Consider the following 26,676-nt stretch of genomic DNA (forward strand, 5'->3'; position numbering starts at 1 on the left):
ACCACCGGATGCCGCCAGAAAATTGCAAAAATTACACACTGGGGCTTTAAGGTTTTGTCATAAAATGTACAAAAAGTCATGAATGTCTGTTTCACGAGAAGAGGCAGACGCTGACTTTGTCTGATATCTTACTCGAGATGAGTTTCCCTCCCTCCTCTGCAGGTATTTCTTTTAAAAACAAAGAATTATTCAGTGTACAAAAGGCTTACTGCTTCATCAGGGGTAATGCTGGACTTACTTGCCCTGTGTGCTTACCTTTTGATTACATGGAGGCTAATGTTCAGAATAATCTCTTTGTATTTGGAGGAATTACGCTGGCAGATGTACGATGTCTGTAGAGGAATCTGCATGCTCAGTCTTTTTACCTCGGCAGCAGTTTAGAAGCAGATAAACCACAAGAAAAAAAAAAGGAACTTCTGTAGCCAATACTCATGGTGTTCTTTTTAACTTGGTACAGTTTAGGTGGAGAGGTCGAGTTGATCTCGTGGGGTCATCACTTGACTTCTGGACCCTTGTGGACCAGAACAACGTGTCGACACAGGTTGAACGTGGTCAGCGTTGGTCCTCCTCTCCTCATTTTAACAACTCTTTTAAGGCTTTTTTTTTCTTCCTCCGTCGCAGCTCACTGCCTCAACTTCCTGTAAAACTTCCGAACCATCCCCCGAAAAGACTGTTCTCACACTGCTAGCGAAGCACGCTGACATGCTAAACTGTCCGATATTTATTTTGTGATCGATCCATCTGAAGCGTCATCACGTCATCTATATTCTTTCCCATCTCGTCCCATGTGAAATCTCCAGACAGCGTCATACGTTGACGGGACGGCAGGGGAGCCGAGGCGTCTCACCTCCTCCATGTGGAGATTAACAAACCAGAGTCAGAGCTGCAGAAATTTTAATGACGTGACGGAAAATTAAAGGGCGTAAAGGACGCAGCTGTTTTCCCTGGTAACATCTGTCACCTCCTTCACTCACGCCTGTGTGTCAGTCGTCTTCACGTGGGCGATCAGCAGCCTGTTAGACGCGGAGAGAGCATCTCCGCATGTACACACACGTTATGGATGGATTTTCATACGGGACGTGATGCACATTGTGTCATGGGTCGGCGACTGTGAGAGGCACTGGATCTGAAATCCCTGAGAGAAACGCTCAAACATGAAATGTGGGAAAAGTAAACACGAAGAACTTTGCCCCGGATTATACTCCAGGATCATTGTAATCTTTTCTTCTTCTTTTTTTTCATTAATACGCTTTAAAGGAAATCTGGAATAATAATTTGCCATTTGTAATGCATGATATTGCAGGGAAAAGATTTGTGGAAGGGGAGGAGCGACGGGCGAGCGGCGGAGGAGAGAAGAGGGAAAGAGTTCAAGTGGAGCAGAGAAAAGACAAAGAGTCGGCGGTCGGCCATGGGTTTCTCTTGTGCCTGTGGACGTGGAGAGAACGGACCCTTCCATCGAGGTGGCGGCGCGTCATCGGAGCCAGCGGACGGATGTGCACCAGTCTCGCCCAAGGAGCCGCAGAGGCAACCAGATTATGAAGATTTGATACATCTGCTGGGAGGCGAAGCTCGGCGGCTGCATATCCAAAGCCAGGATTAGTTGCCCCTTTCATTTCATCTGCTCTTGGCCGGCGCCTCGACCATGAGGCTAGAGCACGGGCGGCGGGCCTCGCTGGCGCTCACCCTCAACCTTGTGGCGTTTGCCTTTGCCTTGTCGGCGGTGACCACCAGCCACTGGTGCGAGGGCACCAGGAAGGTGGCCAAGCCCTTCTGCACGGGCCCGCCGGTGAAGGCCAAGCAGTGGTTCTGCATCCGCTTCAACAGCTCCAACATCAACGACACGCGGCTGGTGCAGTACATCTTCGAGACGGGCGAGGAGAAGTTCCTGATGAAGAAGTTCCACACGGGCATCTTCTTCTCCTGCGAGCAGGCGGCCGACATGAACGGTAAGAGGCGGCGGCGGCGGCGGCGGCGGCGAGGCGTTCGGAGACGGGAAGTGAAGATGGAGGAGGCACCTCGTGTTTAACTCTGTCACTCGCTGGAGTCTGTCTGTCCATTGGTTAACACGCCAAACCTCTTTTCACCTGTGAATACAGACCAATATCGCGATATTACTTCATAGGGCTTTAAAATCTGTAAAATATGCAACATCCTTTATCGTGAGATCTTTAGTTTGAAGCAGGAAAAGCTTCAAAATAAAACTTTGATTGGAGGAAAGCAATAGAAAGGGGAGTGTTACAGATGTACAGTGTTGCAAGTCTGCAATTTATGGTAAAACAACTTTATTCATATGTGACGTAGAGAGAAGGGGAGAACCAGGTTCGTGTGACCTGATAGTGTCCGAAATAAATTGTGAATAATGAACATTTCCAGTCATTTGTGGAAAAAGGTACAAAATAATTTGGAATGAAGTCACTTTACATGTTATCAGTCAGAGTTTATTTGGATGTATACATTTTAAAAACATGTAGAACTGTTCTATAATTGAAGATTTGCATGTCACATTTTTTATCGGCACGTGTCATTCATTTAAATAATTTGGATTCAGACTTTGTGCATGTGGGGCAAAGAGAAATTTGAAAGTAAAATATAAAAAGGACGCAAATTTAAAAATACAGCGAAAAATTAATTTTAATTAGTTAAAATGTAGATATGCAGATAACCACAAAACATGTAGTTTCATATTTCATCAGAACTAAAATCATTTAAATGCAATGTTTAGTCATTTTATCTGGAAATAAAAGCAGTAAAAGTACAAAATTTACAAAAATTTTCTATAAGCACAGAAACAGTGGAAGAACTTGATTATGCAGGATATCATATATAGTTTTTATTACTTTTTAAAAACCCAAACACATTCACAAAGAGATTAACACTCAATATTTGACTGAGACCTTTTTTAATGAGAAAAACTATTTTAATATTTGACATAACAGTTTTAATATTCCGTCCTTTTTATTTTCCACATATGGATCTGATCGTTTGAACAAAGAAGCTGATTAAGAAATATGTTTTCAGTTTTCCTGTGAGCTGCTAACTTAAATAACTTGACTGAAAAGGGAAGGTGCATCTCATGAAGTGTAATCATAATCGGAAAGTGAAGGGAGCAAATGCATAATTCATATAATCCGTCACACACTGTGCTGTGAGATTTTGTTTTTAACGTTGCTAGTGAAGCAGAACCGGATTAAAACCTTTTCTCCGAGCGTCGCATGCGAGCCGTCCCATTTGGTTTCATAAGCTCTGATAATAAGACTGAGTATGAAATAAGTTCGTAGAAGGATTTCCGTGCAATTTAACGACAGAATCCACCAACAGGACCACTGTATGAAACCAACTTTAAAAAAATTAATTATAATCCCATAAAAATCCGCTGTGGCTCACAGTCGGCCATGTGTGTTTCATTTTGAATTCACCGAATGAAATAATTGGTATAATTCAGCGTAAATATTGTTTTAAGCTGGATTTGCCTTGAAGAGCAGATTTAGTTACATTATTGCAAGAAAAAAAATTGGGGAAATAAATCATCGGTCGTGAAAAGTCAGATTGTTGAGGAATTTTCTGTTTTTTTAAATAAAAATATTGTATACCTGAAAATTTGGTTGAAATATTATGACTTTTTCATGCAAAAATGTTTTTCCCCAAAAAAGATATTAAACATTTTTTCATTGAAATATTGTTTCCTTAAAATTTTGTCAAATGTAAATCTGTATATGTATCTGATTATATCATATATACAGGCAGACTGAACTAATCGACAGCAGATCTGATTATATGTTCAACTTCACATCCCGTTTGTTGGTGCTGCTCATTTTAAAATGTACTTGAGGTTTCATACGTTTAACTGAAGATTTATTCTACAACAATAATGAATACACACATTTTTGCTTTCTTCCGATCACAGGGTTCGACTGTCGGGACTTCTTCGAGATCGCCCCCGAACACGAGAGAGGTCGGTAAAAAGATTCAAGTTGAAAATGTTGCTCTGAGAGTGAGTGTGAGTAGTTTGCGCAAAATGATTCCACATTTCATGAACTTTGATTGTGTTCGATTGGTGATGGCTGCGGCAAGTAATGTAATACATTCACCAAAGAACTGCACTTATGTACAACATACGGGTATCTGTACTTACATCAAGTGAATTACATATATTTCACACGGGGAAAAAAAATTCTTTCCATGAATCTATGGCACTAAAGTGTTCGACTCAAACTATTATGCCATAAATTATTAAATAAATAAGTAATTAGTTACTGTGGATGGAATTTTTTCGACATCCTGTGCCCATCTTTTAATGAGTCACATTAATGAAACGACACAACCAGTTCATATAAAGTAAACCTTTTTGAAGGGGCCCCCGGGGCTCATGGGGCCCCTGGGGGGTAGTACAGGGGCCGTTGCCCAGTTGGTGAAGCGGCTCTGGCTGCTGCTGCTGCTGCTGCTGCCCTGATTGTTTAAATCCGTCCGGTGCAGACGGTCAGATTCAGAGCTCCAGACCTGAACGAGGAGCAGACCTGTTGTCCCATGTCGGCCTTCAGACAAGGGGGATTATTCATCAGTGACATGGTATTACGAGGACAACACAAGTCACCCCCCCCCCCCCCCCCCCGCTCTGCTGTCTCCTCTCCCAGGGGTCCTGTGGTTGTGCATCGTGGCCGAGACTCTGTACCTCGCCCTGCTCTTCGCGGGCGGCGCCCTGATGACCCTGGAGCAGTGTCCCTGCTTCAGCATCATGAACAAGCTGAAGCTCAGTGCCTTCGCCGCCTTGTGCACGGCCCTGTCAGGTGACTCTGTTGTTTTTCTGTCCCTGTGTGTGTGTGTCTGTCAGTGTGTCACTGTGTGTAAGTCGGCGGCGGCGGCGGCGGCGGCGACACGCTGAGACGCTGGCGTTTCTGATGTTTCTGAACGATGTCGACGACGACGTCCCGCTGCCGTTAAAGCTGCTGCACACAGAAATCCCCTGGTGGAAGTGATTAGAGTTACAGTTATACAAACATCGCCTGGAGACGAGAAATAATCTGATTGGCTGAGGTAACCCCCCCCCCCCACCTCCCAACCTTTGATTACTGATAAAATCGAATGATTCCGGTGTTTCTCTGCAGCCAGGTTCAGTTTCAGTCAGGATGAGCCAACACACCTTCGTCCAAATAGTACTTGTGATAATATCTCTGTTCCTAAAGCTTGATGATCCCGCTGCAACTGGGATTGTGGACAATCTCTGATCAGTGGTTTCCCTTCCAAAAGAAGCTGAGCAGTGTTTGCGGTGCGGCCCGCTCCGCCGCGAGGGCAGCGGGTCAGGGCGGCTGCAGGAGGTGGAGGCGACCGTCCGGCAGCAGCGAGCGCACGGAGCAGCCAACTGCACCGCGTCCACTCACCGCCACGGGGGGATTTGCTGGTTTGTGGACTAATCGGATTGGAGCCGGGGGCAGCGGTTTTGGGCCGTGCCAAGACCACAGGAGCTCCCCCATCCACCCTGACTCCCTCCCACCCCCCCACCCTGTTGTTACGAGTTAATCCCAAGAAAAGCAGCTGTGGCGGGGGGGGGGGGGGGGGGGGGGGGGGGGGGGGGGGCAGACTACTGGCTGAGGGAGGGGCGGAGCCCAGATCACCTCAACCCGAGTGTGTCTGGTGTGTCACTCATCACGGTCTCTGTGCGTGTGTCAGTGAATATTTGCTCCTTCAAAAAAATCTCCCTTTCTGTTTAATATAAACTACAACTGCAGTTGTATCAAGGTGCACATGAGCATCTGAGGTCGACCAGGTATCAGCCCGTCGTGACGTCACCCATTGGTTGGTGAACTGCCATTTTGAAGCCTCGAGTTTTGCATTTTGTTTTTTGCAACCGTACGTAGACTTGGGGTGGGTCCAATGTACACGGTGCTGTGTGACTGTAAATGAACCATAATGTCACGTTCTCATACACTTCTATAGGAACAAACAGCGGAGTCGCCCTCTACTGGTCAGTTCAGAGAATACTTCAGACACTTGCGCACTGACTCCGTTTCCATGTCCATTTTTACATTCAGTCTAAGATGTTGACACTGTAAAAACATGTGTAATTTGTATGTGCTAATGGATTTCAGTTTGCTTTATTCAGGAATATTGTCCTGCTTGTTATTTCCTCCCCTTTCAAAAACTCTTGATGGACGGATGGTTGAAAGTTGAGTGTAAAAAATAAATGAGTGGTATTTGGCTCAGCTCTCGATAAGTCGTTCATTTTATCCAATAAAGTATCACAAGATGTGTTTCCATGTAACATAATGAGATTGCTCTGAGTGATGTAATGAGAGATTATAAACCCTCTCCGAACCTCGTACTCCTAATGTCATACGTAATATGTGCGATGGGAAATGATGAGGTCTTCACAGTGACTGGTCTGGTCTCGTTCTCAGGCCTTTGTGGGATGGTGGCCCACATGATGTTCACCACCATATTCCAGCTGGCCGTCGCCATGGGGCCAGAAGACTGGAGGCCAAAGACCTGGGACTACAGCTGGTCTTATGTGTAAGCACTTTTTACTCTAACATCTACTGTAGTTTTATTGTTCCATCTGGTAATTTGATTGCTGTAATTTAATTTGATTGTGTTGGCGCCAAGTATCAGCCCACCTTGACGTCACCCGTTGGAGCCATCTTGGCTTTTTGCAACCAGATGTAGAATTAGGGGGTGTGGTCTGACTGAGAGCACGCCCACCTACACCTGTAACCGTGCACTGATTGGACGGTACCGTCTGTCAATCACGCTGTATCCACAATGCATACGGTGCTTCATCGTCTATTTTAGTCTTTCAAATGTTTACTGACTGTTACGAATCAAGTCACATCTGTGATTCAAGTCAATCTGTACGTTTCTCTGTGACTCCAGATGTTGTGATAAGAACAACTTTACCTAAACCGTCTTCAGGAAGGATTCCTGTTATTTGGTATGTGCTTTGATTGTGTAGTTTGGGCAATTTCCCATCATCTAACATGGAGGGGGCGGGTCTATGACCTATACCGCAGCCAGCCACCAGGGGACGATCCACACATTTTGGCTTCCCATTTGCGAGCTGCCATGTCGTCCATCTTTAATACAGTTGTTGTTTTATGACACACTCCTGTCTTACATTTGTCTCACACCATTTTCATACCTCTCCACAGTTTAGCGTGGGGCTCCTTCGGCACCTGCATGGGCTCGGCGGTGACGGCTCTGAACCGGTACACGAAGACCATCGTGGAGTTTAAATACAAGCGACGGAACATCGAGAAGAGCCTGCTGATCAAGCAGAAGATGATGGAGCTGGACCTCCCCGAGCAGATGTGGGACATGTACCTGACCGCCGTGCCCGCCGACGCAGAGGCGCCGCTAGAGCTGCCCGTCAACGGCCTCAAGCCGTCCACAGGCACAACGTATGTGGTGGAAATGGACGGCGTGCCTGAGCAGCAAGGAGAAGTGTACTGCTAAGAAGAGTTGAGTCGCCGTCCCTTCGCTGCACTGGAACACTTGATTTACTGGACCTTGTTCTAGGAATTAAATTTAATAATTTTTTCGATCCTGCGTCTGAAATGATGTAACACGGTCTGCTTCGACACAACATGCATCTCATTCAATTCACTGTGGCCATGTGCACGTCGCAGCAATGACCCATGATATCTACTTAAATTAGATTTTCTTTCTGCTGAGACATATTCTGCTCATATTCAGGTTCATAATTTTAACTTTGGTCGTTACTTGAAACGGTTTACATGCGGTGATGTTCATCAGTTTCCTCAGACTGTCCATTCTTTCACAGCCTCCGTCTGGTTTTGTCTCTTTAAGGCCCCGAGGCATCAGGGGGCCCCTGGGCCACAGACTATGGCTTCAAGTGACTGTTAATATATGAAGACGCACAAAAAGACCACGAAGAAGAGACGGAAGAGACTCACAAAACAAGGAGAACAACATGACAGAGGGATTCAAGATTTGGACAAAAACATTCACAATGGCGGAGCGCGGGAGGGTTTGGGTCCGAGGCCTTGTCCATAACACCTCGGAGAAGACGCGTGCTGTTGCTCCTCCAACGCACCATTTGGATTCATACCACCAGTTTTACGCAAACTCAAAATTTCTGTCACTGATTGTTTTGATCAAAAAACCCCAATGGATGAGATACAAGAAGAATCAAACATGGACATCACCAGACTGAAAGAGGACGGAGGGTAACTGTCTGTCAGTGGAGTGAGACTGACATCTGTTGGAACAACAATGCATTTCAGATGTATTTCTACAGTGTTTGATGCAGATGCAAAATAAAATGTGTGAGTGCTTCTAAGTGCATGACAAACCCTTGAAAACGAACTCGGTCAGCTCCGTGGCTGATCTCTCTCCGTATATATTGTACGGATTTCATCTGAGATTGTCGGCTCATGGTGAAGTCTTAGGCCCGCGAAGGAAGCTTAGTATCTTATGAGAGAAATGTTATTTTTGCAGCTTATTCCTTCCAGGTATGATAAACAATAACCATGTCATTTAGTGAACATGTAGGTCACTAGAGCCAACCCACCGTGACGTCCGCCGCTGGTTTTTGAAACCAGAAGTGACCATAAGTGGAGGAGCGAGCACGTCCACCATAGACTAGTCTTTAAAAATGGACGAATAGTCACCTGGTCCGGCAAGTGTCCGAAACCTGTATTCTCTGTAATGACCAGCAGAGGGCGACTCCACTGGTTGTTCCTATAGAAGTTCTATGAGAAAGTGACGGAGGAGTATTGGGGCCAGGCATAAGGAAAAAAACTAGAGAAGGAACTTTTTTTTTTATCTTGCATTTCGAGAATAAAGTCGAAATGTCGAGAATAAAGTCGGAAGTCGGAACTTGTGACCCGAGGCACTTTTCAGCAGCACCAAACAACCGGATGTTGATGTTTTGTTAGCCAGTTAGCTAAGCTAACGCTAGCTGCTAACCAAGTTGTAAAGTTGCGATATCATTACTCTCGATACTGAAATGGTCTCGTCGGAAAAAAAGGCAGAAGAAATTGTCAACAAACATACGTACAAATTTACTCTCAATATTACAGTAAAAAAATTACACAGTGTGCCTTGATGAATATTTGTTTTCCTCTCATTGAATGATTCAAACACACTGTAACATGTTACAGATTCAATACAATTCAATATTCTCAGATCAACAATTCCTTCTTCGTGAAATTTAAGATTTTTAAAAAACAAAATAAATTAAACTGTCACTCATTGGAATAGTTCTGATCAGGGATAAGGGACAAATCTCGGGGGAAACAAACTCTTATTATCCATAACCACGACTTTGAGTGGCTGTGGATTGTACAGATCAAGTTGTCGAGATGAGGTCGTAGATGATTTAAGGTAGTGATTGAAAAGCTAAACGAGCAGCGGTCAAGTGACGACGAGGTCTTTGAACGGCTGCAGCGGCTGCTCCTCGATGTATTTCTGGATGTACCAGCAGGAGACACGAGCCTTGAGGTCTTCTTCAACCAGGAAGTCCATGGCCGCCTGTGCAGGGAACGTCAAACATACTTATTGAAACTGCGAGTGTGTCGTGACGCCACGCGGCTGTCGGATCCTCTCACCTGTGTCAGCAGCGCAGCGACGCCTCGGCCCCTGAACGTCTCCGGCACAAAGGTGGACATCAGATCCACCTCCTTCTCCCCGGTGAATCTGTAGCTCAGCACTGCACAGTCACGGGCCTCTGCTGAAGACGGAGGACAAAAACTTCACCATCGAATTAAACCAGCTGGACGATATAACTACGTCCAGAGTCACAAGGTCCGAACCAACGCTCGTGTTTTTGTTACATTGTTTCCATCTGATCCGGTTCGTTTTTTGTTTCCGTAGGATTGACATGACAATCCTCCGTCCTGTCGTCATCACCTACGTGGGCTGCGTTTCCCTGATACTTGACTCTGATTGGTTTGTAGACAGGCGAGCGTCTGACCTAGGTGTGTTGTCAATTTGGCGTTTTCCGCTCTGCCGTCCTCTCATATCCTCTCAGGAAATAAGTTGACTTCTTTATTGTTTCTTCGGAACCAAATCTTCGAACCGAACCACGGTTCAGTTTGATCCGACCTGCAATTGTGGCTCGGACCAAACTGAGAAGTCTGAAGGTCCCGGACCAAACAGGGCCGGTGTGAAAGCACCATTCTCTTAAAAACTGATTTGGGGCATGTGCAATCTCCATTTTTTTTGCTACTTTGTATTCTACTCTTCTAAAAATTAATATCTATTAAAATCAAAGCCCACATTTTTTAGGGGCGCTCGATCGTGAGGAGACATTTATCCTCTACAACACATATTTTGTTTGAGATCCAAAGGGGTAACATGATATCATCATCATCATTACATCTAACAACTCCCTAACACAAAACCCCCTCCCCAGATTAAGTGGGCTAGCCCGTTTTAAACTTGGACTATACCCGGGTATGAAGATATAACGTATGATCTCTAAGCCTAACCCCGAACATTTCTGAACTTTCTACATGTGTAATTCTATTTTATCTCTAAAATATATAGACAGGTTATAAAACAGACGAGTCCACTTTAACCCCGGGTATAGTCTGGGGGCCGGCTGGTTAAAGGGATAGTTCAGTGATTTTGAAGTGGCCTTGTATGAGTTCCTTATGCATAGTTCATATGTTCCCTTATGGAGACGGAGATCAGCGATGTCATTTAACGGAGTTTGGAGGAGAAGTGAAAGTAGTGTAAGTCTGAGTCCCTCTGTTGCAGAGGGGACCACCGAGAAACCTCTTTTTCGCCACATTTTTAAACGTTTCCTAATGCAGATATATATTCGTTCAATTGACATCGCTGATCACCATCTCCATGAGGAAACATATGAAATATGCATAAGTGACTCATACAACCGCACTTTTAGGAAATGTATTCAGTTACAGCATTTGTCAGGATCAATCACAGGTAAACAATATTAATCTCCCTCCAGAAATACCTTCATGGAGACTCTCTGTGGACATTTGGTTAGAACTGTACTAAACAAATTAAGTGTGACTGATGGTGATCATAACTATGCCGAACTGTTCAGTGACTAAAACTAGATGGTTCAAAGTGCGCGTCATTGAAATCCGCTGTTCGGCGGCTCGACGCGGGCCACGACACTTTAAATCCTCAGGTTTTCAAACGGAGTTTGGTTGCGCGTTTTCTGCGTAAGGGTTAAAATGCGCGTAAAGTCCAAAGACAAAGAGGATGAAAGTGACGGTTCCCTGGAGAGCGAGCAACGGGTGGACGCCGGGGCCTCTCTTGACCGGACGTCCCGGGCCGCCAGCCCCGGTCGCGGCGGCCTTGTCCTTCCTTACCGGCGGCGCCGCTGCCGCCCGGAGCGACGGTGAAGCGCCGCTGCGCTCGGTCGTGTTCCACCGTCCAGCCGCAGCCGGAGCTCGACGCGCCGGTGGCGGCCGCGCGGCGCGGCCGCAGCCGGAGCGTCGACGCGGCGAGTCTGCGGAACATGAGGAGGCTCGAGGTTCACGTGGAGAGAAAACGAGTGACAGCGGCGCGTCACGGCCTGTCGTGGCGCAGACCGTCCACCGCGGGGCGCCACCTGCGCACAGAGCAAGTACTTAAAGCTACAGTGTCGAATATTCACAGGAACAGTTCGTTGCCGCCGGAAACCGGAAATGTTCGCGTCGCTCAGTTCGTTGCGGTTCGCAACTTTACCACTAGATGCCGCCAAAACATTACAAAGAATTACACACTGGGGCTTTCAAATAATAAATACTTTTACAAGTAATGTCTTTAAATTGAAGGGAAATGTCCCCCTTTAGTGATTTACTATCATGTATATTGTATTTTGGTGCCAAAAGACATTTCTGGAAAATCTCCTCGGAAATGATCAGAAAACTTGAGGTAAACGTTTAATTTCACACGCTGTTGTTTCCTAATCATTCGCAGAAGCCTCGAGGAAAGAAACTATATGAGTCTTTAATTCACTGATCTTTTGTCCATCACCTGCAAATCCTTTTGAATTGCATTAGATTTGTTTGAACAATGCTATTTAAATCTGTTTATTGATTTATTAAAGAAATGTCCCCCTTTATCGCTGGAGACCTGATAACCAAAAGCAAAAGACTCATGTTTGTGTTGGTCAGCGTTCAGAGATAAAAATTACATGTTTCTTTCTTCTTAATAGGCTTGTGTGAAAATGTAAAAAAAAAAATGCAGATGCAACATTTTCTTCAGAAGTCACTGATTTTAATGTGTCTTCTGCACTTTGATGAACGTTTATTACGCTGTGACAACGATTTTCTCTGACGGAGAAACTATTTTAAAACAGTGTAACTGCACATGTGAGGAGTCACTACAACCCAAACCTGTTCAACATCAACCATACAAGTTTAAAAACCACAATTCTACACTTAAGTCTATGTTAAGATACATTTTTTCTACAATACAACATTGTTCCCCTTTCACCTAGAAAACCTCACGCCACATCCTGCGCTACATGTTCTCCGAGGCATCAGCGCTCTTCACTCCCGCCGCCATCACGGCGAAGAACACGTTGGGGAAGAAGGATCGGGCGTAGACGGCCATCTTGGGGAGCGAGGGAGCGATCAGCACCTCTTTCTTCTTGTTGCTCAGAGTCTTGACGAGCTCAGCGGCGGCCTCGACTGGAGAAACGCCGAGGGGTTTCTCAGTGTACAACACTGCAGGGACACGGGTCGGGAAGGGAAAACAAAGTGAGGACAACAATATATACATACATATATATATATATATATATATATATATATATATATATATATATATATATATATATAATACAGCTGTTAATTTCTTTTTTAGTAATTTAAAAACACTTTCAACTTCTCCAGAGTTTATGATTTGAATATATACGTTACTGTTTAGCATAAGTAAACAAAAATGTATATAAGTATTTCATTCCGGGTCGTTTTTCTCCTCTGACTCTACTCACGTGACCAGACGGACTTGGAGGAGGGGGCCTCTGCGTGTTCGGACGCAGCGCGGCTGATGAAGGTGTGGTTGATGGTGCTGACGGAGATGCCGTACTCCTCCACCTCGGCCCTCAGGCAGTCGAAGAAGGCCTGGACCGCATGTTTGGAGGCTGCATCTGAAAAAGGTATAGCGCACCTGAATGTCCCAGCTCCTCACGGGTCACAGGGTTCATATCGGGATTATCTATCTCTGATCAGACTCAGTTTTTATCTGTGTTGTATCTCTGGGTCTTTGTATTCCACTCTGTGTGTTACGTTAGTAAAGAGAATGTAAAATGTTCCGCATGTCTCTTTGAACTCACATGTCGAGCGAAAGGGCACGGCCAGTTTCCCTTGGATGCTGTTGACGAGGAGCAGGTGACCGGTTCTTCTCGAGATCATGGACGGCAGCACACCTGAGAGCGTTGACACAAATGAAACGTGCTAAACCTTCTCTAAATCTAAATCCATCCCCAAATCTTTTGGGCTTTATTTTTGCGCAACAGGAGGAGGTTTCCATCGTCTACCTTTAGCCAGTGTGACCGGTCCAAAGTAGTTGTTGTCCATCAGTAACTTGTCCATCTCCAGCGACAGACTCTGGGCCGGTGCTTTGACCTTCATGCTGCTGTTGAGGATGAGAACATCCAGGCAACCGTAGCAGTCCAGGATCTCTTCGATCACCTCGGGCATACTGTCCATATCCCCAAAATCCACTAGCACCAGTTTGGGGGGAAACGTCTGAGGAGGGGTTGAGGTAACAGTGATGGGAAGGAGGTCTGTGAAGTAAGTGTGGCGTCGGCAGGAATACTCACCACAGTGGGATCTGAGGCGTTCGCCAAATCATCAGCAAGCTCTTCAAGCTTCTCCCAGCTTTTCCCACAGAGGATCAACCTCGCTCCTCCTTTGTGGAACACACCTGAGCATTCTACATCCAAAACACGAGTCACAGACTGTGAAATATCTTTACGTTCAAAGGTTTCGCCTTGTCAAAAAACAAAGTGTGTGTTTGTTTTACCTTTTCCGAGCGCAGACAAGGCGTCAGTTATAACCACCACCTTATTGCGCACCGACGTTTTGGTCAACAGACCAACGATCAGACCGTAGACGTAGAATAATCCAGCTGTCAGTAAAACTACACAGGGCACGAGCATAACGGTGGTCGTCCATGCTGGGTCCATCTCTTGGAGGATATGCTGGTGGGGAAAGAAATTGTATTGTATCAATTTTTTATTCAAGTTTAATTCAAGTAAAAATGCAAAACATGAAAAAAGGCACATCATTGTTAATGTGAGCACAAAATATTAAGGGAAAAAGTCAATATTTTGCTTTCCAATACCACTCTCCTACCTGTCTACGAAGGTACAGACACCATGCCCGGTTAGCTTAGCTTAGCATAAAGAAAGGAAACGGCTAGCCTGACCACTACCAGCAATGCTAAAACTCACAAGTTAACAGGTTATGTGTTGTTCAAACGAACATGCTAATACATGCTAATAAATTAGCTTAAGAGATGCTGGTAGGTTGACTTTGATAAACCGTTTGGACAGAGGCAGGCTAGCCTTCCCCCTGTTTCCACTATTTGTGCTAAGCTAGGCTAAGCTAAGCTAACCAGAAGCTTGCGGTGACTGCATGTTTATCACATAAACATGACATATACAAACCCCCCCATGTAGACGTTAGCGTCATGGATAGCTAACATGTTTGCGTTATGTTATATATGTTGTATATGTCAACATACGTTTTATAGATGGAAAATGCTTTTCCTGTGGCGATGAAGATGAGACGGGATGGGATGTCAAGAGCGTTTCGGGATCTAATGAAGGTGATTTGGGAAGATAAAAGGAGCGTTTCATACCCAGAGGCTCTCCGGCTCTGTAACATTGGAATCCATCTCACCCTTCACAACCATAATCTAAATCTATATTTACTCTCACAACTCTGAAACAAAAACAGAGAAAATGGTGAAGAATATAATACCACGTTTTTAAAGATTCTTATGTGGGATTCGTGCCGTCTGGATATACACACAGGGTTTGGACATAATAATAAACAGAGAGTGGAAAGTCATATGTTCAAATCATGAAATTCATACCAAGATTTAACTGGACTTATCAGGATGATGTTCCCCTTCCTCTTGTTCCCTGTCAGGCTGGTTTGGGTTCATTTTTCAAATTTATCATGTTATAACAAACTTGGATGACAGACTTCATGCAAACATCCTGCGCATGAAAGCAGCAGGTTATTATAATCATTAAAATTTCAAGTTGGAACGGAACTGCAATTTAAAGTTTCAAAACTTCTTTTAACTTCCGAATTTAAAGCCCCAGCTTGTAATTTTTGTAATTTTCTGGCGGCGTCTGGTGGTAAAGTTGCAAACTGCGACCAACTGAGCGACCACCAGGGGACACTTTATGGTGGCGCACTGTTGATTCCATCTCCGGTGTCCTGCAGCGTCTGAAAATTCAACGTGAACGCGACGTATTCTGGAGCATTTAGTTCAACAACCGTATTCAACACGACGTAGAAACATGGAGACTCACACGGAGGTCGGGTCCCCCTCATGGAACTATATTTAACTCATTCACAGTTGATTATACATTTATGATCACACAGTTATGGACAATATGTTCAATTTCTGTGAATAAAGTTCTTCTAAATATTACACACTGTAGCTTTAACTTTTGGAGTTTATAAAATTGAAAATATGATCATACCTCATAAATGTGTTACGGCTGGTTGAGTAGTCGATAAAGTATCTATCTATCTATCTATCTAGACACCAGAGGATTACAACAAATACACAAAACAACAACAGAAATACACAAAATGACAAATCACTAATACAAAAAGATGCATGGATCTGTGGATCTTTTTACGGTTCACGAGCCACTTGTAATCTGTACCTGAACTCATCGTCCCCTCACATGAATCACTATCTGTTGAGGAGCCACAGTGGTTTTTGTCCTCAGATTATTGGGACCAACACTCGCTCCATCTGTTTGTGTCCAACGGGGAACGAGAAGATTAAACTTTTGGTTCAGGTTTTTACGGTGCCGAGCACCAGCTGTTTGTCCGAGTCGAGGCGTCTAAATATAAACTGCCCTGGAAATAGATACTGTACGTCTCACAAAAGGCTCGGTGTCGCGGAGCAGTTCGTCACATTATTTCACCACAAGGTCAAGATGAAGAAACACAAAGAGGAAAATGAAAAGTTGCGGCTTTCTATCACAAAATGAACAAATGAAACAAAACCGCCACTCGTTTACAATCCTCCAACTTGTTGCACAGAGTCTGGCCACTGAACTAACCTCTGACCTCTGCACCGCAAGGAATGGATGAGCAGCCAGGACTTACTGTACTGCTTCTGGGACCGGGGGTTCGATTCCTCTCTTCAGGAGCTGGAGCTGCTCATTCACAGAGCTGCTCGGACATGACGGGCCGGCTCAGCTCTGCCGCAGCGACACTCGGGGATTTGAGGGGTCTTTTAATAGCGGCACAGCTGAGTCAGTTATTTTCCGCGCAGTGTTGTGAACATGTTCTGTTTTAGAGTCACAGGGCAGTCGGAGGGGTGCGGTGATCCTACTGGCTGCAGTTTTAGGTGAAATAGATAATAATGATGATGATGATGATGGTGATGATGAAGATACTCAGTTTTATTGTGCATTTGTCATATTTTAAGAGCAGAAACGAGTTTGACCAGGTTCACGCACTGGAAGAGAAGTGTTTATGGAGCAGGAGGAGTTGGATTGTGTGCGAGCAAAATACACAATTACTATTATAAGAAATCTAACCATAACATACGTTTTAATTATTTCTCCTGGCTGACAGGAACCTGTTCATTAATCGATCGACATAGAATTGATTTGAAATTTTTTCAAGGAAAATGCTCAAATATTTGCATTAAGTTTTTAAAAAGTAATGCTGACATTCACACAAACATACTGCATATTTACAGATTGTGTAAATTCTGTGTATTTTCAGCTGGACTCTGAGTAAAAATAAATTAAAAAGTTTCAGTCTTGGAAAGACAGGAGGTATTTCCTGTGTGTGTGTGTGTGTGTGTGTGTATTAATGACATAAAAATTTTTGTCATTCAAATTTTTTGTGTAGATGTAAATCGTAACCGGATGTGGTTGTCATCACAATAAAAGCATAAAATGTGTTGAAGCTACAGAGGCTGCTCTGAGACTGATGTTCTCGCCACATTTAGATGAATCGATGGTGAAAATAACTGGAGGGGATATGGAACTTGTACATACTATACATATACATATATTTTTGATTTACATTGTATATATCATACATTTAAAAAAATATTTTGTGTTTATATTTCATGTTTATCTATATGCATTACTTCTTTATATACTGCTGTTTTCTTTCAATCCCCTCCAAGACAGTCTTCATCTTATCTCATCTCATCTTATGTAATTTATAATTGAAAATACTGTATTTCACCTGTTATGATTGAATACATTTTGTACATTTTTAATTGTGTGTGTAATTTTTGCTTATAACGTAATGAAAACATTTCTGAAATGTGTTTTATAGAAAAGATTTTTCTCAAACTATAGAGAAATAAATCACGAAACGCCGGTGCGAAGTTTCTCTTATTGTGAAGGGTCGTGGCCGGATGTTGGTGTTCTCACCGTGTGCGCCTTGACCTCGAGACCGGATCTCCGCTCTCGGTGGGTTCTCGCGGTACCGACGCTCTCCTGCTCTGACAGCGGCTCCTCTCGGTTCCTCCGGTTCTCCTCCTCCTCACACCGAACCGGACCGGTGTCACACACGAGAGTCTTGTCCGAGACGGAACCGGCGTCATGTCGGATTTCGAGGAATTTGAGAAACAGCTGAGCGAGAATCGACAAGGTGAGTGTTCACGGTGCGCGTCGGTCCCGGTTGGCGAAAGCGACGCGTGTGCGTGACGTCCGATGAGCCTCTCGTTATTGTTTATGAATGAACAAACGCGTCTGACGCAGACTGTATTATTGGTAAATCTATGGACTCAGCTGGTTCGACTTCTGTCGTGTCACCATCGGTTCACCGTCTCACCTTCGGTCGCATTCGGCACATTTTCTTTCTTTTTACACACAATTGCGGACGGAGTCTGGCAACCGGCGGATTCCCGGCGCGTTCTGCCGCCTAGAGACGGCGCGGTGCGAAACTCCATTCGAATTTCTCGCCTTTTTCCAATGTCGTCCTGCCCGGCGAGGAACTTTCGCGGGCTGGAAATGACCTGATGACATTTTCTGAATCAGTACGATCCACTCTTCGATTCGGCTTCCTTTTATTAAAGGTTCACGTCGATTGTAATGTGAGGATATACATCTTTTATATTGTATTCTCTGCTCAGTGTGTTTGTGACTGAGTCACACTGGAGTCAATCAAAGTTCTGATGGGGATGATGCTGATGATGGACATCATTAGTTCTGAATTATTCATTGTTGTCATTGTTGTTGTTTTTATTATCAGAGGGAATAGCACAAATCAGCATCGAGAAAATTGCACATTGATTACAATATATAAGTGTATTTATATTTTCTATATTTTGTACATGTTGCTTGTTTTTTTAAATATATTTGTTGTCCACTTTGCTGCTGTGACATCCGAATGTCCCCGTTGTGGGATAAATAAAGTAATTTTGTATATTATCTTATACTGTTAATGTTCATACAAGCTATTAAAAGATCCTTAAAAAATTATTGTAAATATCACTTTGCTGCTTTCTCTCTGTGATCAAGCAGAGCGAGAACGAGAGAGACACAAGAAGAGGAGTCACAGTGGATCCGCAGGCCGAGGTGACAAACACCGCAGCCGGAGCAAAGAGCACGGCAGCCGCAGCCGCGAGAAGCGAAGCCGCAGCCGGGACCGGAAGAGCCGGGACCGCCGGAGCTCCTCCCGGGACCACAAGAAGCACAGGTCAGACCCAGCAGCAGAGCAGCTCTTCCTCCTGTGACATCATGTCAAAGACATTCTGTTCAGAAACATTCTGGACGCTGGAAATAATTCATGTTTTGATCCTTTTTTTTTTTTTAAGTGGCCAAATGCTGAAGTCGATTATTGCTTTGTCTTCTTTCTGTGTCCAGTCACTCTCCGAGGCGAACGAGGAAGAAAAGGACCTGCAAATACTGGGACGTGCCTCCTCCCGGCTTTGAACACATCACACCATTGCAATATAAAGCTATGCAAGGTTCGCCGCAATTTGCTCTTTGCTTATTCGCTACGACGTATTCGCTACGACATATTCAATACAACGTATTCCCTAGGACATATTGACTAGGACGTATTCCCTACGACGTATTCCTTACGACGTATTCCTTACGACGTATTCCCTACGACGTATTCCCTACAGCGTATTCTCTACGACGTATTCCCTACGACGTATTCCCTACGACGTATTCCCTACGACGTATTCCTTACGACGTATTCCCTACGACGTATTCCTTACGACGTATTCCCTACGACGTATTCCTTACGACGTATTCCTTACGATGTATTCCCTACGACGTATTCCCTACGACGTATTCCCTACAGCGTATTCCCTACGACGTATTCCCTACGACGTATTCCCTACAGCGTATTCCCTACGACGTATTCCCTACGACGTATTCCCTACGACGTATTCCCTACGACGTATTCCTTACGACGTATTCCTTACGACGTATTCCCTACGACATTCGACTTCAGGTTCCTGTCATCAGATTTCACTCTCTCACTATTTGCTAAACTTCTACAGAAATGTCAGGTTTTCACATGAATGCTCACTCCATATGAATCTTGTGGGAATGGGTCATTGCAACCGACTGTTACACACAAGCTAAGAGTTCTGCTCTGTCTCTCGTGTGTCTGCCAGCGGCCGGTCAGATACCAACGATAGCTCTGCTGGTGACGTCCACCACCACTGGAGTGACCGCGGCGCCGACACAAGTGCCCATAGTGGGCAGTCAGATGACGAGACAAGCCAGACGCCTCTACGTCGGAAATATTCCCTTCGGAGTAACTGAGGTGACGTCTCCAGTTCCTGCTCTTCTTCCGTTTGGTCCAATAACTGCGATTGTTCATCCCCAGCGTAGATATGACGTCACGTCGCAGCGTGTCCTGTCATGTTGTCTGTGTTTCTTCTTTTTGCTCAGGAGTCCATGGCCGAGTTCTTTAACGCTCAGATGCGACTCGCAGGCCTCTCGCAAGCTCCGAGTAACCCCGTACTCGCCGTGCAGATCAATCAGGACAAAAATTTTGCTTTCCTAGAGGTACGTGTCCCAGTTCAGAACATTTCAGCTTTTATTTCTGTGAAAAAAATAAATAATAATCATGTCAGATCAGCAGCAAACGACCATAACCACCATGGAGAACAGCTTCATCTTTAGATTCTTGCCTTTTTTACCAAAGAGCAATGGATGAACTACATAAAACAAGTGAACTATTGAGGTTAAACGCAAGTTTAATGTTTCACACAACACATATCGAAGCCAGGAGGTACGTAGAGCTTTCCAGGGGGTTAAATATCATCTACATAAATAAACTGATACTTTCACACGGTAGTTTTAAGTTTGCATCACGTTTCTGTGAGGAAACCCCTTTTGTTTCTAGTTCCGGTCTGTAGACGAGACGACGCAGGCCATGGCCTTCGATGGAATCATTTTCCAGGGTCAGTCGCTGAAGATCAGACGGCCTCACGACTATCGACCTTTACCCGGTATCTCAGAGCAGCCGGCTTTCCACGTCCCAGGTCGGTTCCCCGTGTTTTTTTTAATTGTGTTGGGGGGATGGTGCCAAGTTCTATTGTGGGATAAAAAGAAAACACATTGACCGTCGCTCTTTTCCCTTTGGTGTAGGTGTTGTCTCCACTGTCGTTCCAGATTCGCCCCATAAACTGTTTATCGGCGGTCTGCCGAACTATCTGAATGACGACCAGGTATTGAACCGAAAACACACTGAACAGGTTCATCATGTTTTTCTTTTTTTCTCTCTCACTTGCTGAGATTATTTTTTATTTTGTCTCACTGAAACATGCAAAAAAAATGTTTTTCATTTCTTTATGACCTAAATTTTTTTTTACAACAACTATGTTGTGGCAGGGAAGAAAATTAGTCTCCTTGCACAGAAAAAATTCAAAAAACATCAAAACATAGCAATAACACACCAAATATCATTGAGTCGCCCCCTGCTGGTGATTCCAGAGAATACAGGCTTCAGGCACCGCCACTTTGGCTTCATTTTCTTAAGCAGTTAAAATAATTAATATCTGCATCCCTGAGTAACTGTACAACTTTGTTTTTTTTGGGTTCAGCCTAGAAACATTGGGATTGTTATTTTTAGTTTTCTTGCAATATATAATTGATTTAATAGCCTAAATCAGTGGTTCTCAAACTATGGCTCCCTCTAGTGGTACACAGATCCGTTTTAAAATAGAGCTTTTAAATGAATTTAAAAACACAACATAATCAAAATACTACTACGAATTCAAATATATTAACTATTGGATAATTGAAATGTGTTTTTAAATAAGTTTTTCATTTTACTGTAATAGTTGCTTGCAGCCAGTCTGATAAATCAGTCCATGTGGGCATATTGCGAATATATCGTTATTGATGAGTTAGCCGTCGGATCGCTAGCAAAAAAAATTAGCAGTTCTGACGTTTAGAAACCATGTCGCCTTACACGACGTGTCCACCAGGGGGCACTGACGAGTGCATTTTCCAACTGTAAAATATCTCACTCAGTTTACATCTTGGTCGCAATTATTCAGTAACGCAATTTTGGTTCAGTTTTACAGAGCACGTGTAGCCTGATGTGTATAACTCACTGACTTTTCTTTTCTCTATTTGAAATACTCTGCAGTCGCTGCCACTGCGTTGATACTCACAGCTCTTTCATTTTTTGTTCCCCCCACTTTGTCCCCAGCTAGGGGCCCGTAAGATCGTTAAGTCTGCGCTCATAATTTGTTCAGTAGTACTCATCTACAGCTGCCATGCCAACATGTAACACAAGGCAAGTAAGACATTCTGGTCCTCACACGGACACTCTCCGAGCCGGCAGGCTACTCTCTTTCTCCCATCATGCTCTTGGAGCGCGTTCAAGGACCCGCAGATGTAGATGAAGTTGTTGTTGCTGGTGGTTTCTCTTAATGGGGTGGGGGCATATGTTTATGTTTTAATGTAAAGGTTTGTATGACACGTTGAGTCTGACTGTTCATGTGCAGTCACAAAGTCAGTCTTCAACGTGACATTAAAGGGGCAGTAAGCGATTTTGATCCAATACATGGTTTGTAAAATTCTGCGAATATTTCCTCGCCGTCGGCAAACAATGGAATCGGATTAAAATCGATGCAGATATATTCCAGGTGACCTCAGTAATTTTCTCAATTCCAAATCTACAAGATGTAAAGAACTATTTGATCACGTACAATTTGTTTCTGTTAATCTTGGTTGTAGACACAGAACCGTTGACATTCCCAGTCCGCCCCCCTGTGATCTGGTCACGAGCATCAAATGGACATTTAGAATTCACTACTGTAGAATGACATTTTAACGGTTCGCTGCCAGTCGTCCGTCTCACGCGTCGCCGTCGTGGCTCTTTTGTGCAGGTGAAGGAGCTCCTGACGTCGTTCGGGCCGCTCAAAGCGTTCAACCTGGTGAAGGACAGCGCCACGTCGCTGTCGAAAGGTTACGCCTTTTGCGAATACGTCGACATCAGCGCCACGGATCAGGTAACGGCGGCGGCTTCTCGCGAGCTCGTCAGCGGCGTGTTGTTGTTCCATCGGCTGCTCAGCGGCCCCTTGTGTTGCTCTCTCCACCAGGCGGTCGCGGGGCTCAACGGGATGCAGCTGGGAGACAAGAAGCTGATCGTCCAGCGGGCGAGCGTGGGAGCGAAAAACGCCACGACTGTGAGTGGGACGACTTTCAAACTTACCTCTTCAAAGGGTCACAGGGGGAAAAGCAGCGGTTGTTTTGGAAACTGTCAAACATGGCCGCCGCCCGTACCGCGCGGCCACTGTGAGGCCGACAACACGGTTAGAACAAGGTCGTTTGATTGGTTCAACGCTGGCGTATTGTCACGTCTCCCGGAATTCTAAAGATGGCGGACATGTAATTTCTTGGATTTTAAACTTTTAAAGTATTTAAAATGATGCGTTTAACATCAGTCGGTTCACGACCTATCAAAATGAAGAATAGGTCACATCACAGAATCGTTGCTCCATCAGGTTCCTCTCTTCTTTCGATTTTTCTGCGACATTTCGATATCTGCCACTGTCGGAGGAAACAGAAATAATAATCTACTGTTGCAGCCATAGCTCGCCACTGTGCTCAGCAAGGAAGCAGCCGATAGTTTTCGAGAAATTCATCATATGACAAGAAACCAAATCTTAACTGACTGTGTGTCTGCGTCCGTGCGTCCGCAGACCTCCATCATCGAGACCCCGGTGACGCTGCAGGTGCCGGGGCTCCAGCGGCTGCAGAACTCGGGCCTGCCCACGGAGGTGCTGTGCCTCCTCAACATGGTGATGCCCGAGGAGCTGGTGGACGACGAGGACTACGAGGAGATCCTGGAGGACATCCGCGAGGAGTGCTGCAAGTACGGCAGCGTCCGCTCCATCGAGATCCCGCGGCCCGTCGACGGCGTCGAAGTGCCCGGCTGTGGAAAGGTGAGCCCTGAAGTTACTAAGAGGCTTGGAGAAGGTGTTTTTGGTCTCGCTGACGAACCTCTGTACACACATGTACACACGCACGCACACATGCTAAAAAACATGAGTACTAGTAGACTTTTGAGCAGATTATGAAAGAAACGCAAAAATTACCAGCATCTCATTTCCCGACATTCATCCCACACGTTCACATAACGGTAAAAAATAATTCCAAAGGTTCGGCCGTCCATGATATTCATCAGGAACATTACACAATTGAGGAAATGCAGAAATAGTCATTTATCTCTAACACAGATCTGGGGTCCTGCTCTGATCTTCCCTGATCTTTTTTTAATTTCAGATATTCGTAGAGTACGTATCTGCCGCAGACTGTCAGAAAGCCATGCAGTCCCTCACCGGCCGCAAGTTCGCCAACCGAGTGGTGGTCACCAAATACTACGACCCGGACATGTATCACAGACACGAGTTTTAAAGCACAGACGAGGCCGACGGAGCGACTCCCCTCCTCCCTCCTCCCTCCTCCTTCCTCTTGGGTTCAGTCGGTTCCTTTTGCTCCTCTGACATGTTGTGAATGTGTCCACATGAGACATTACCGTATCGAAACATAAAATAATACTGCCTGACAATGCCAAAAGTAGCTGTCGATCATATGCACTATATGAAGAAAAAAAAAAGTTTAGATTTCCCTCCTGAGCACAAACGTTTATTTGTGTCACCGTAATTTATTTATTTATTTATTTTTACGAAATATTATTTGATTCTCCGCGAGCCTGTTTCCTTAAACATACGATCACTGTACTGCTTCCATAGACCAAATGTTTGGTGTGTTTTTTTGTCAAAATGTGAAGAAACAGCCTCAAAGGTCTTTTAGTAAATATGACAAATTTATGTCTTAAAAATAATAAGAATGTATAGAAAGAATATAATAAGAAAACTGTGCACACTGGAAGCTACTTCAATGAGAAAGTTACCTGAAGACTTTATTTATCTGACACTGTTGACTGTTTTTTAACCCCGCCCCCGAACATTGATTGTCCAATCGTGTTAGCGAGTCTTAGAAGTAGCCTACATAATGCTAACGAACTAAATACGAACGTTCTTAAATACAGTTAAGCTAGAAAGTTAGCTGAAGAGAAAAAAAAGTATTTGAAAAGACTTATTTTAGCCGTAGCTTGGCGTTGATGTTAGCTTAGCGGTTTAGCTAGCGACAGAGACATTTGCCCTTTGATCCATTATCAAATCAACTGTCGCCAGCTGAAAGACGATAAGCAGCTTTTGTCTTGTGTCTTAAATCAATAAACCATTACACAGAATTTAAACCGATAATCTGCCACATTAGCATTTTAAAGCTCTGCGTGAGGAAGGAAAATGTAGCCCACATGGTAACAGTATCTAAGGGGGTGGGGCTTAATAAACAGTCAAGTGTGCTCCTTGAACCAGCAATAGTCTACAATTTATTGTCAAAATCAGAATAACACAATCAAATGTGTCTCTGTGGCCTCTTTAAAAGATAAAGTAGATATGCACGCGTCACCTTTAAGTTCTGTAGATAGTATATTTAATATATTTCTAAAGCTTTATTATTTTTTTTCCTGTTTTTGCACCGTTTTTAAAGAAAGATGCATTAAAATTTAAGCATTTCTTTATTTTGAAATATTTTATCTCCTCATTAAAGCACAGGCACAAATGCAGCATCCATACAAATGCACGTGAGGACGATATGTTCTGTTCTTAAGTTAACACACTATGTTTGACTGTAATTAGCAGATTGTATCAAAAGATAATGAAGGACTACTGTATTTTATACATTTTTGGAAGCCCCAGAAATTTTAGATTCATTTTTGTTTGTACAATCCCTGCCACTGCCATCGCCTTGAATAAATGCTTGCATCCACTGAGAGTCTGTCTGTGTGGTATTCTTTTGGTATACTTTTTTTCTTCATCCCTGTATTATTACTTATGATTTTAAAAACATTGCATCAGTCATAACTGATGATACCAATATTTTTCATGCAATTTATTCATTTGTAATTTTTTTTTTACAGATGCAGCGTTGTTTATGTCTGAATTAAGTGGTTTACAAGACGAACTCTACAATAATGTAGTAAACTCCAGGCATGTAATAATAATAATGATTATGACTGTGTTCAGTTTGTTTTTTTCCTTTTTGAATTAAATAAACTCATTTATGATATCTTTATTTACACGAGTGTTTACTTCCCTCCAGTGGTCACAGAGAAGAACTGTACATTCATAACATTCAACAAAAAAAGTATCAGTCTAATAATTCTTCATATTCATATGAACTATACTTTCTATTAGTTTGATGCACATTTAAAAAAAAAATACACTTTAGTTTCAGCCATTAATGTGTTCTTTTCCTGGTGGGAAGATGAACCTGTGCATCATTACAAGTGTCAAGGCAGACGTAGTACTGCACTTCACATCCGGTTTCTACTATCAATATTCCAATAGTGTGCTTCTGCATAGAAGTACAAATATCACCCGGCATACAGTAGCTGTCCTTAAACATCATCATAGTGGAGCTATGTTGATGTATGCTACGTATGTATATATGTATCTAACCCTAACAGCCAAAACTTTTTTTTTATTTTGTAGGTTATGCCCCACGAGTTTAACGTTGATGCTTCGACAGCAATGTTTTTTATTCAAATATTATGCCTTTATTTTTATCTGTATTTTTTCTCTATGCACTTAGAGAAAAAAATTAAAAGCCAAAGAAAAAAAGGGAGCTTTTATTTTGTAAGTTGGGACCGGATTTTTAATGGTGATGCTATGGCAGCAAGCTTTTTATTCAAACATTAATCTTTTTTACCTTTTCTCTTCAATAAAAAAAAAGTCTTAAATTGGGAAAGAAAAAGAACATTGGTTTTATTTTGGAGGTTGAGACCGACAGTCTTCAGCACGTCATTTATTCACATATTATCTTTTATTTTTCTTTCTATACTTTCTGCATCTATTTTATAAAGAAGATATTTTCCAAAGAAGAAGGAATTTTTAACGAAAAAAAAACTATATTATTTTGTAGGATGAGACCGGAAGTTGTGTGTTGATCCCCGGTCAGAGCACGTGACCGTGGCCCAT

At 43.7% G+C, this 26,676-nt stretch overlaps 4 protein-coding genes across 14 annotated transcripts; 2 read left to right on the forward strand and 2 right to left on the reverse strand.

Annotated features, from left to right (window-relative positions):
- Positions 1 to 1,286: 1,286 nt before the first annotated feature.
- On the forward strand, positions 1,287 to 8,258 carry LOC118289159 (germ cell-specific gene 1-like protein). The gene is made up of 5 exons (XM_035615925.2): positions 1,287 to 1,946; positions 3,905 to 3,952; positions 4,632 to 4,784; positions 6,393 to 6,504; positions 7,140 to 8,258. The coding sequence occupies exons 1-5, from the start codon at positions 1,643 to 1,645 to the stop codon at positions 7,441 to 7,443; spliced, it is 921 nt and encodes a 306-aa protein (XP_035471818.1). The 5' UTR covers positions 1,287 to 1,642; the 3' UTR covers positions 7,444 to 8,258.
- Positions 8,259 to 8,990: 732 nt separating this feature from the next.
- Positions 8,991 to 11,567, reverse strand: LOC118288975 (protein NATD1). 2 transcript variants are annotated; one of them, XM_047328285.1, is made up of 3 exons: positions 11,298 to 11,567; positions 9,561 to 9,679; positions 8,991 to 9,483 (listed from the first exon to the last, which is right to left on the reverse strand). In XM_047328285.1, exons 1-3 carry the CDS (start codon positions 11,446 to 11,448, stop codon positions 9,367 to 9,369), a joined length of 387 nt encoding a protein of 128 aa, XP_047184241.1. In that variant the 5' UTR covers positions 11,449 to 11,567; the 3' UTR covers positions 8,991 to 9,366. The 2 variants fall into 2 exon arrangements, with proteins under 2 accessions (XP_047184241.1, XP_035471482.2); XM_035615589.2 differs by having other exon boundaries at positions 9,561 to 9,682; positions 11,298 to 11,562.
- Positions 11,568 to 12,167: 600 nt separating this feature from the next.
- LOC118289157 (dehydrogenase/reductase SDR family member 7C-B) lies at positions 12,168 to 16,439 on the reverse strand. 6 transcript variants are annotated; one of them, XM_035615920.2, is made up of 8 exons: positions 16,284 to 16,409; positions 14,668 to 14,742; positions 13,945 to 14,122; positions 13,742 to 13,854; positions 13,457 to 13,667; positions 13,253 to 13,345; positions 12,911 to 13,066; positions 12,168 to 12,641 (listed from the first exon to the last, which is right to left on the reverse strand). In XM_035615920.2, the coding sequence occupies exons 3-8, from the start codon at positions 14,105 to 14,107 to the stop codon at positions 12,436 to 12,438; spliced, it is 942 nt and encodes a 313-aa protein (XP_035471813.1). In that variant the 5' UTR covers positions 14,108 to 14,122; positions 14,668 to 14,742; positions 16,284 to 16,409; the 3' UTR covers positions 12,168 to 12,435. The 6 variants fall into 6 exon arrangements, with proteins under 6 accessions (XP_035471813.1, XP_035471809.1, XP_035471814.1 ...); XM_035615916.1 differs by lacking the exon at positions 14,668 to 14,742 and adding an exon at positions 14,785 to 14,867 and having other exon boundaries at positions 16,284 to 16,403; XM_035615921.2 differs by lacking the exon at positions 16,284 to 16,409 and adding an exon at positions 15,833 to 16,164.
- A 1,124-nt stretch (positions 16,440 to 17,563) lies between these two features.
- LOC118289124 (splicing factor U2AF 65 kDa subunit-like) lies at positions 17,564 to 25,471 on the forward strand. Of its 5 annotated transcripts, none has more exons than XM_035615853.2 (11): positions 17,565 to 17,795; positions 18,668 to 18,845; positions 19,013 to 19,116; positions 19,780 to 19,931; positions 20,060 to 20,176; positions 20,517 to 20,655; positions 20,762 to 20,841; positions 22,513 to 22,635; positions 22,726 to 22,812; positions 23,329 to 23,571; positions 23,912 to 25,471. In XM_035615853.2, the coding sequence occupies exons 1-11, from the start codon at positions 17,747 to 17,749 to the stop codon at positions 24,041 to 24,043; spliced, it is 1,404 nt and encodes a 467-aa protein (XP_035471746.1). In that variant the 5' UTR covers positions 17,565 to 17,746; the 3' UTR covers positions 24,044 to 25,471. The 5 variants fall into 5 exon arrangements, with proteins under 5 accessions (XP_047184217.1, XP_047184218.1, XP_035471746.1 ...); XM_035615854.2 differs by having other exon boundaries at positions 17,566 to 17,795; positions 18,671 to 18,845; XM_047328261.1 differs by having other exon boundaries at positions 17,564 to 17,795; positions 22,513 to 22,812.
- Positions 25,472 to 26,676: the final 1,205 nt, after the last annotated feature.

This window comes from Scophthalmus maximus, chromosome 17 (genome assembly GCF_022379125.1).
Source record: "Scophthalmus maximus strain ysfricsl-2021 chromosome 17, ASM2237912v1, whole genome shotgun sequence".
Taxonomy (NCBI): domain Eukaryota; kingdom Metazoa; phylum Chordata; class Actinopteri; order Pleuronectiformes; family Scophthalmidae; genus Scophthalmus; species Scophthalmus maximus.

Bases quoted from the DNA above. Each gene is read 5' to 3' on its own strand.
- LOC118289159 (XM_035615925.2), top strand. From the start codon at position 1,643: ATGAGGCTAGAGCACGGGCGGCGGGCCTCGCTGGCGCTCACCCTCAAC. The intron at 1,947-3,904 runs GTAAGAGGCGGC...TTCCGATCACAG, and splicing joins GCAGGCGGCCGACATGAACG to GGTTCGACTGTCGGGACTTC. The intron at 6,505-7,139 runs GTAAGCACTTTT...ACCTCTCCACAG, and splicing joins GACTACAGCTGGTCTTATGT to TTTAGCGTGGGGCTCCTTCG.
- LOC118288975 (XM_035615589.2), bottom strand. From the start codon at position 11,448: ATGTTCCGCAGACTCGCCGCGTCGACGCTCCGGCTGCGGCCGCGCCGC. The intron at 9,683-11,297 runs GTAAGGAAGGAC...CTCCGTCTTCAG, and splicing joins GGGCGGCAGCGGCGCCGCCG to CAGAGGCCCGTGACTGTGCA. The intron at 9,484-9,560 runs GTGAGAGGATCC...TTCCCTGCACAG, and splicing joins TCGCTGCGCTGCTGACACAG to GCGGCCATGGACTTCCTGGT.
- LOC118289157 (XM_035615916.1), bottom strand. From the start codon at position 14,838: ATGGTTGTGAAGGGTGAGATGGATTCCAATGTTACAGAGCCGGAGAGC. The intron at 13,668-13,741 runs GTGAGTATTCCT...ACCCCTCCTCAG, and splicing joins ACGCCTCAGATCCCACTGTG to ACGTTTCCCCCCAAACTGGT. The intron at 12,642-12,910 runs GTGAGTAGAGTC...GTGTCCCTGCAG, and splicing joins CTCCAAGTCCGTCTGGTCAC to TGTTGTACACTGAGAAACCC.
- LOC118289124 (XM_047328261.1), top strand. From the start codon at position 17,747: ATGTCGGATTTCGAGGAATTTGAGAAACAGCTGAGCGAGAATCGACAA. The intron at 19,117-19,779 runs GTTCGCCGCAAT...TGTGTCTGCCAG, and splicing joins GCAATATAAAGCTATGCAAG to CGGCCGGTCAGATACCAACG. The intron at 19,932-20,059 runs GTGACGTCTCCA...CTTTTTGCTCAG, and splicing joins TTCCCTTCGGAGTAACTGAG to GAGTCCATGGCCGAGTTCTT.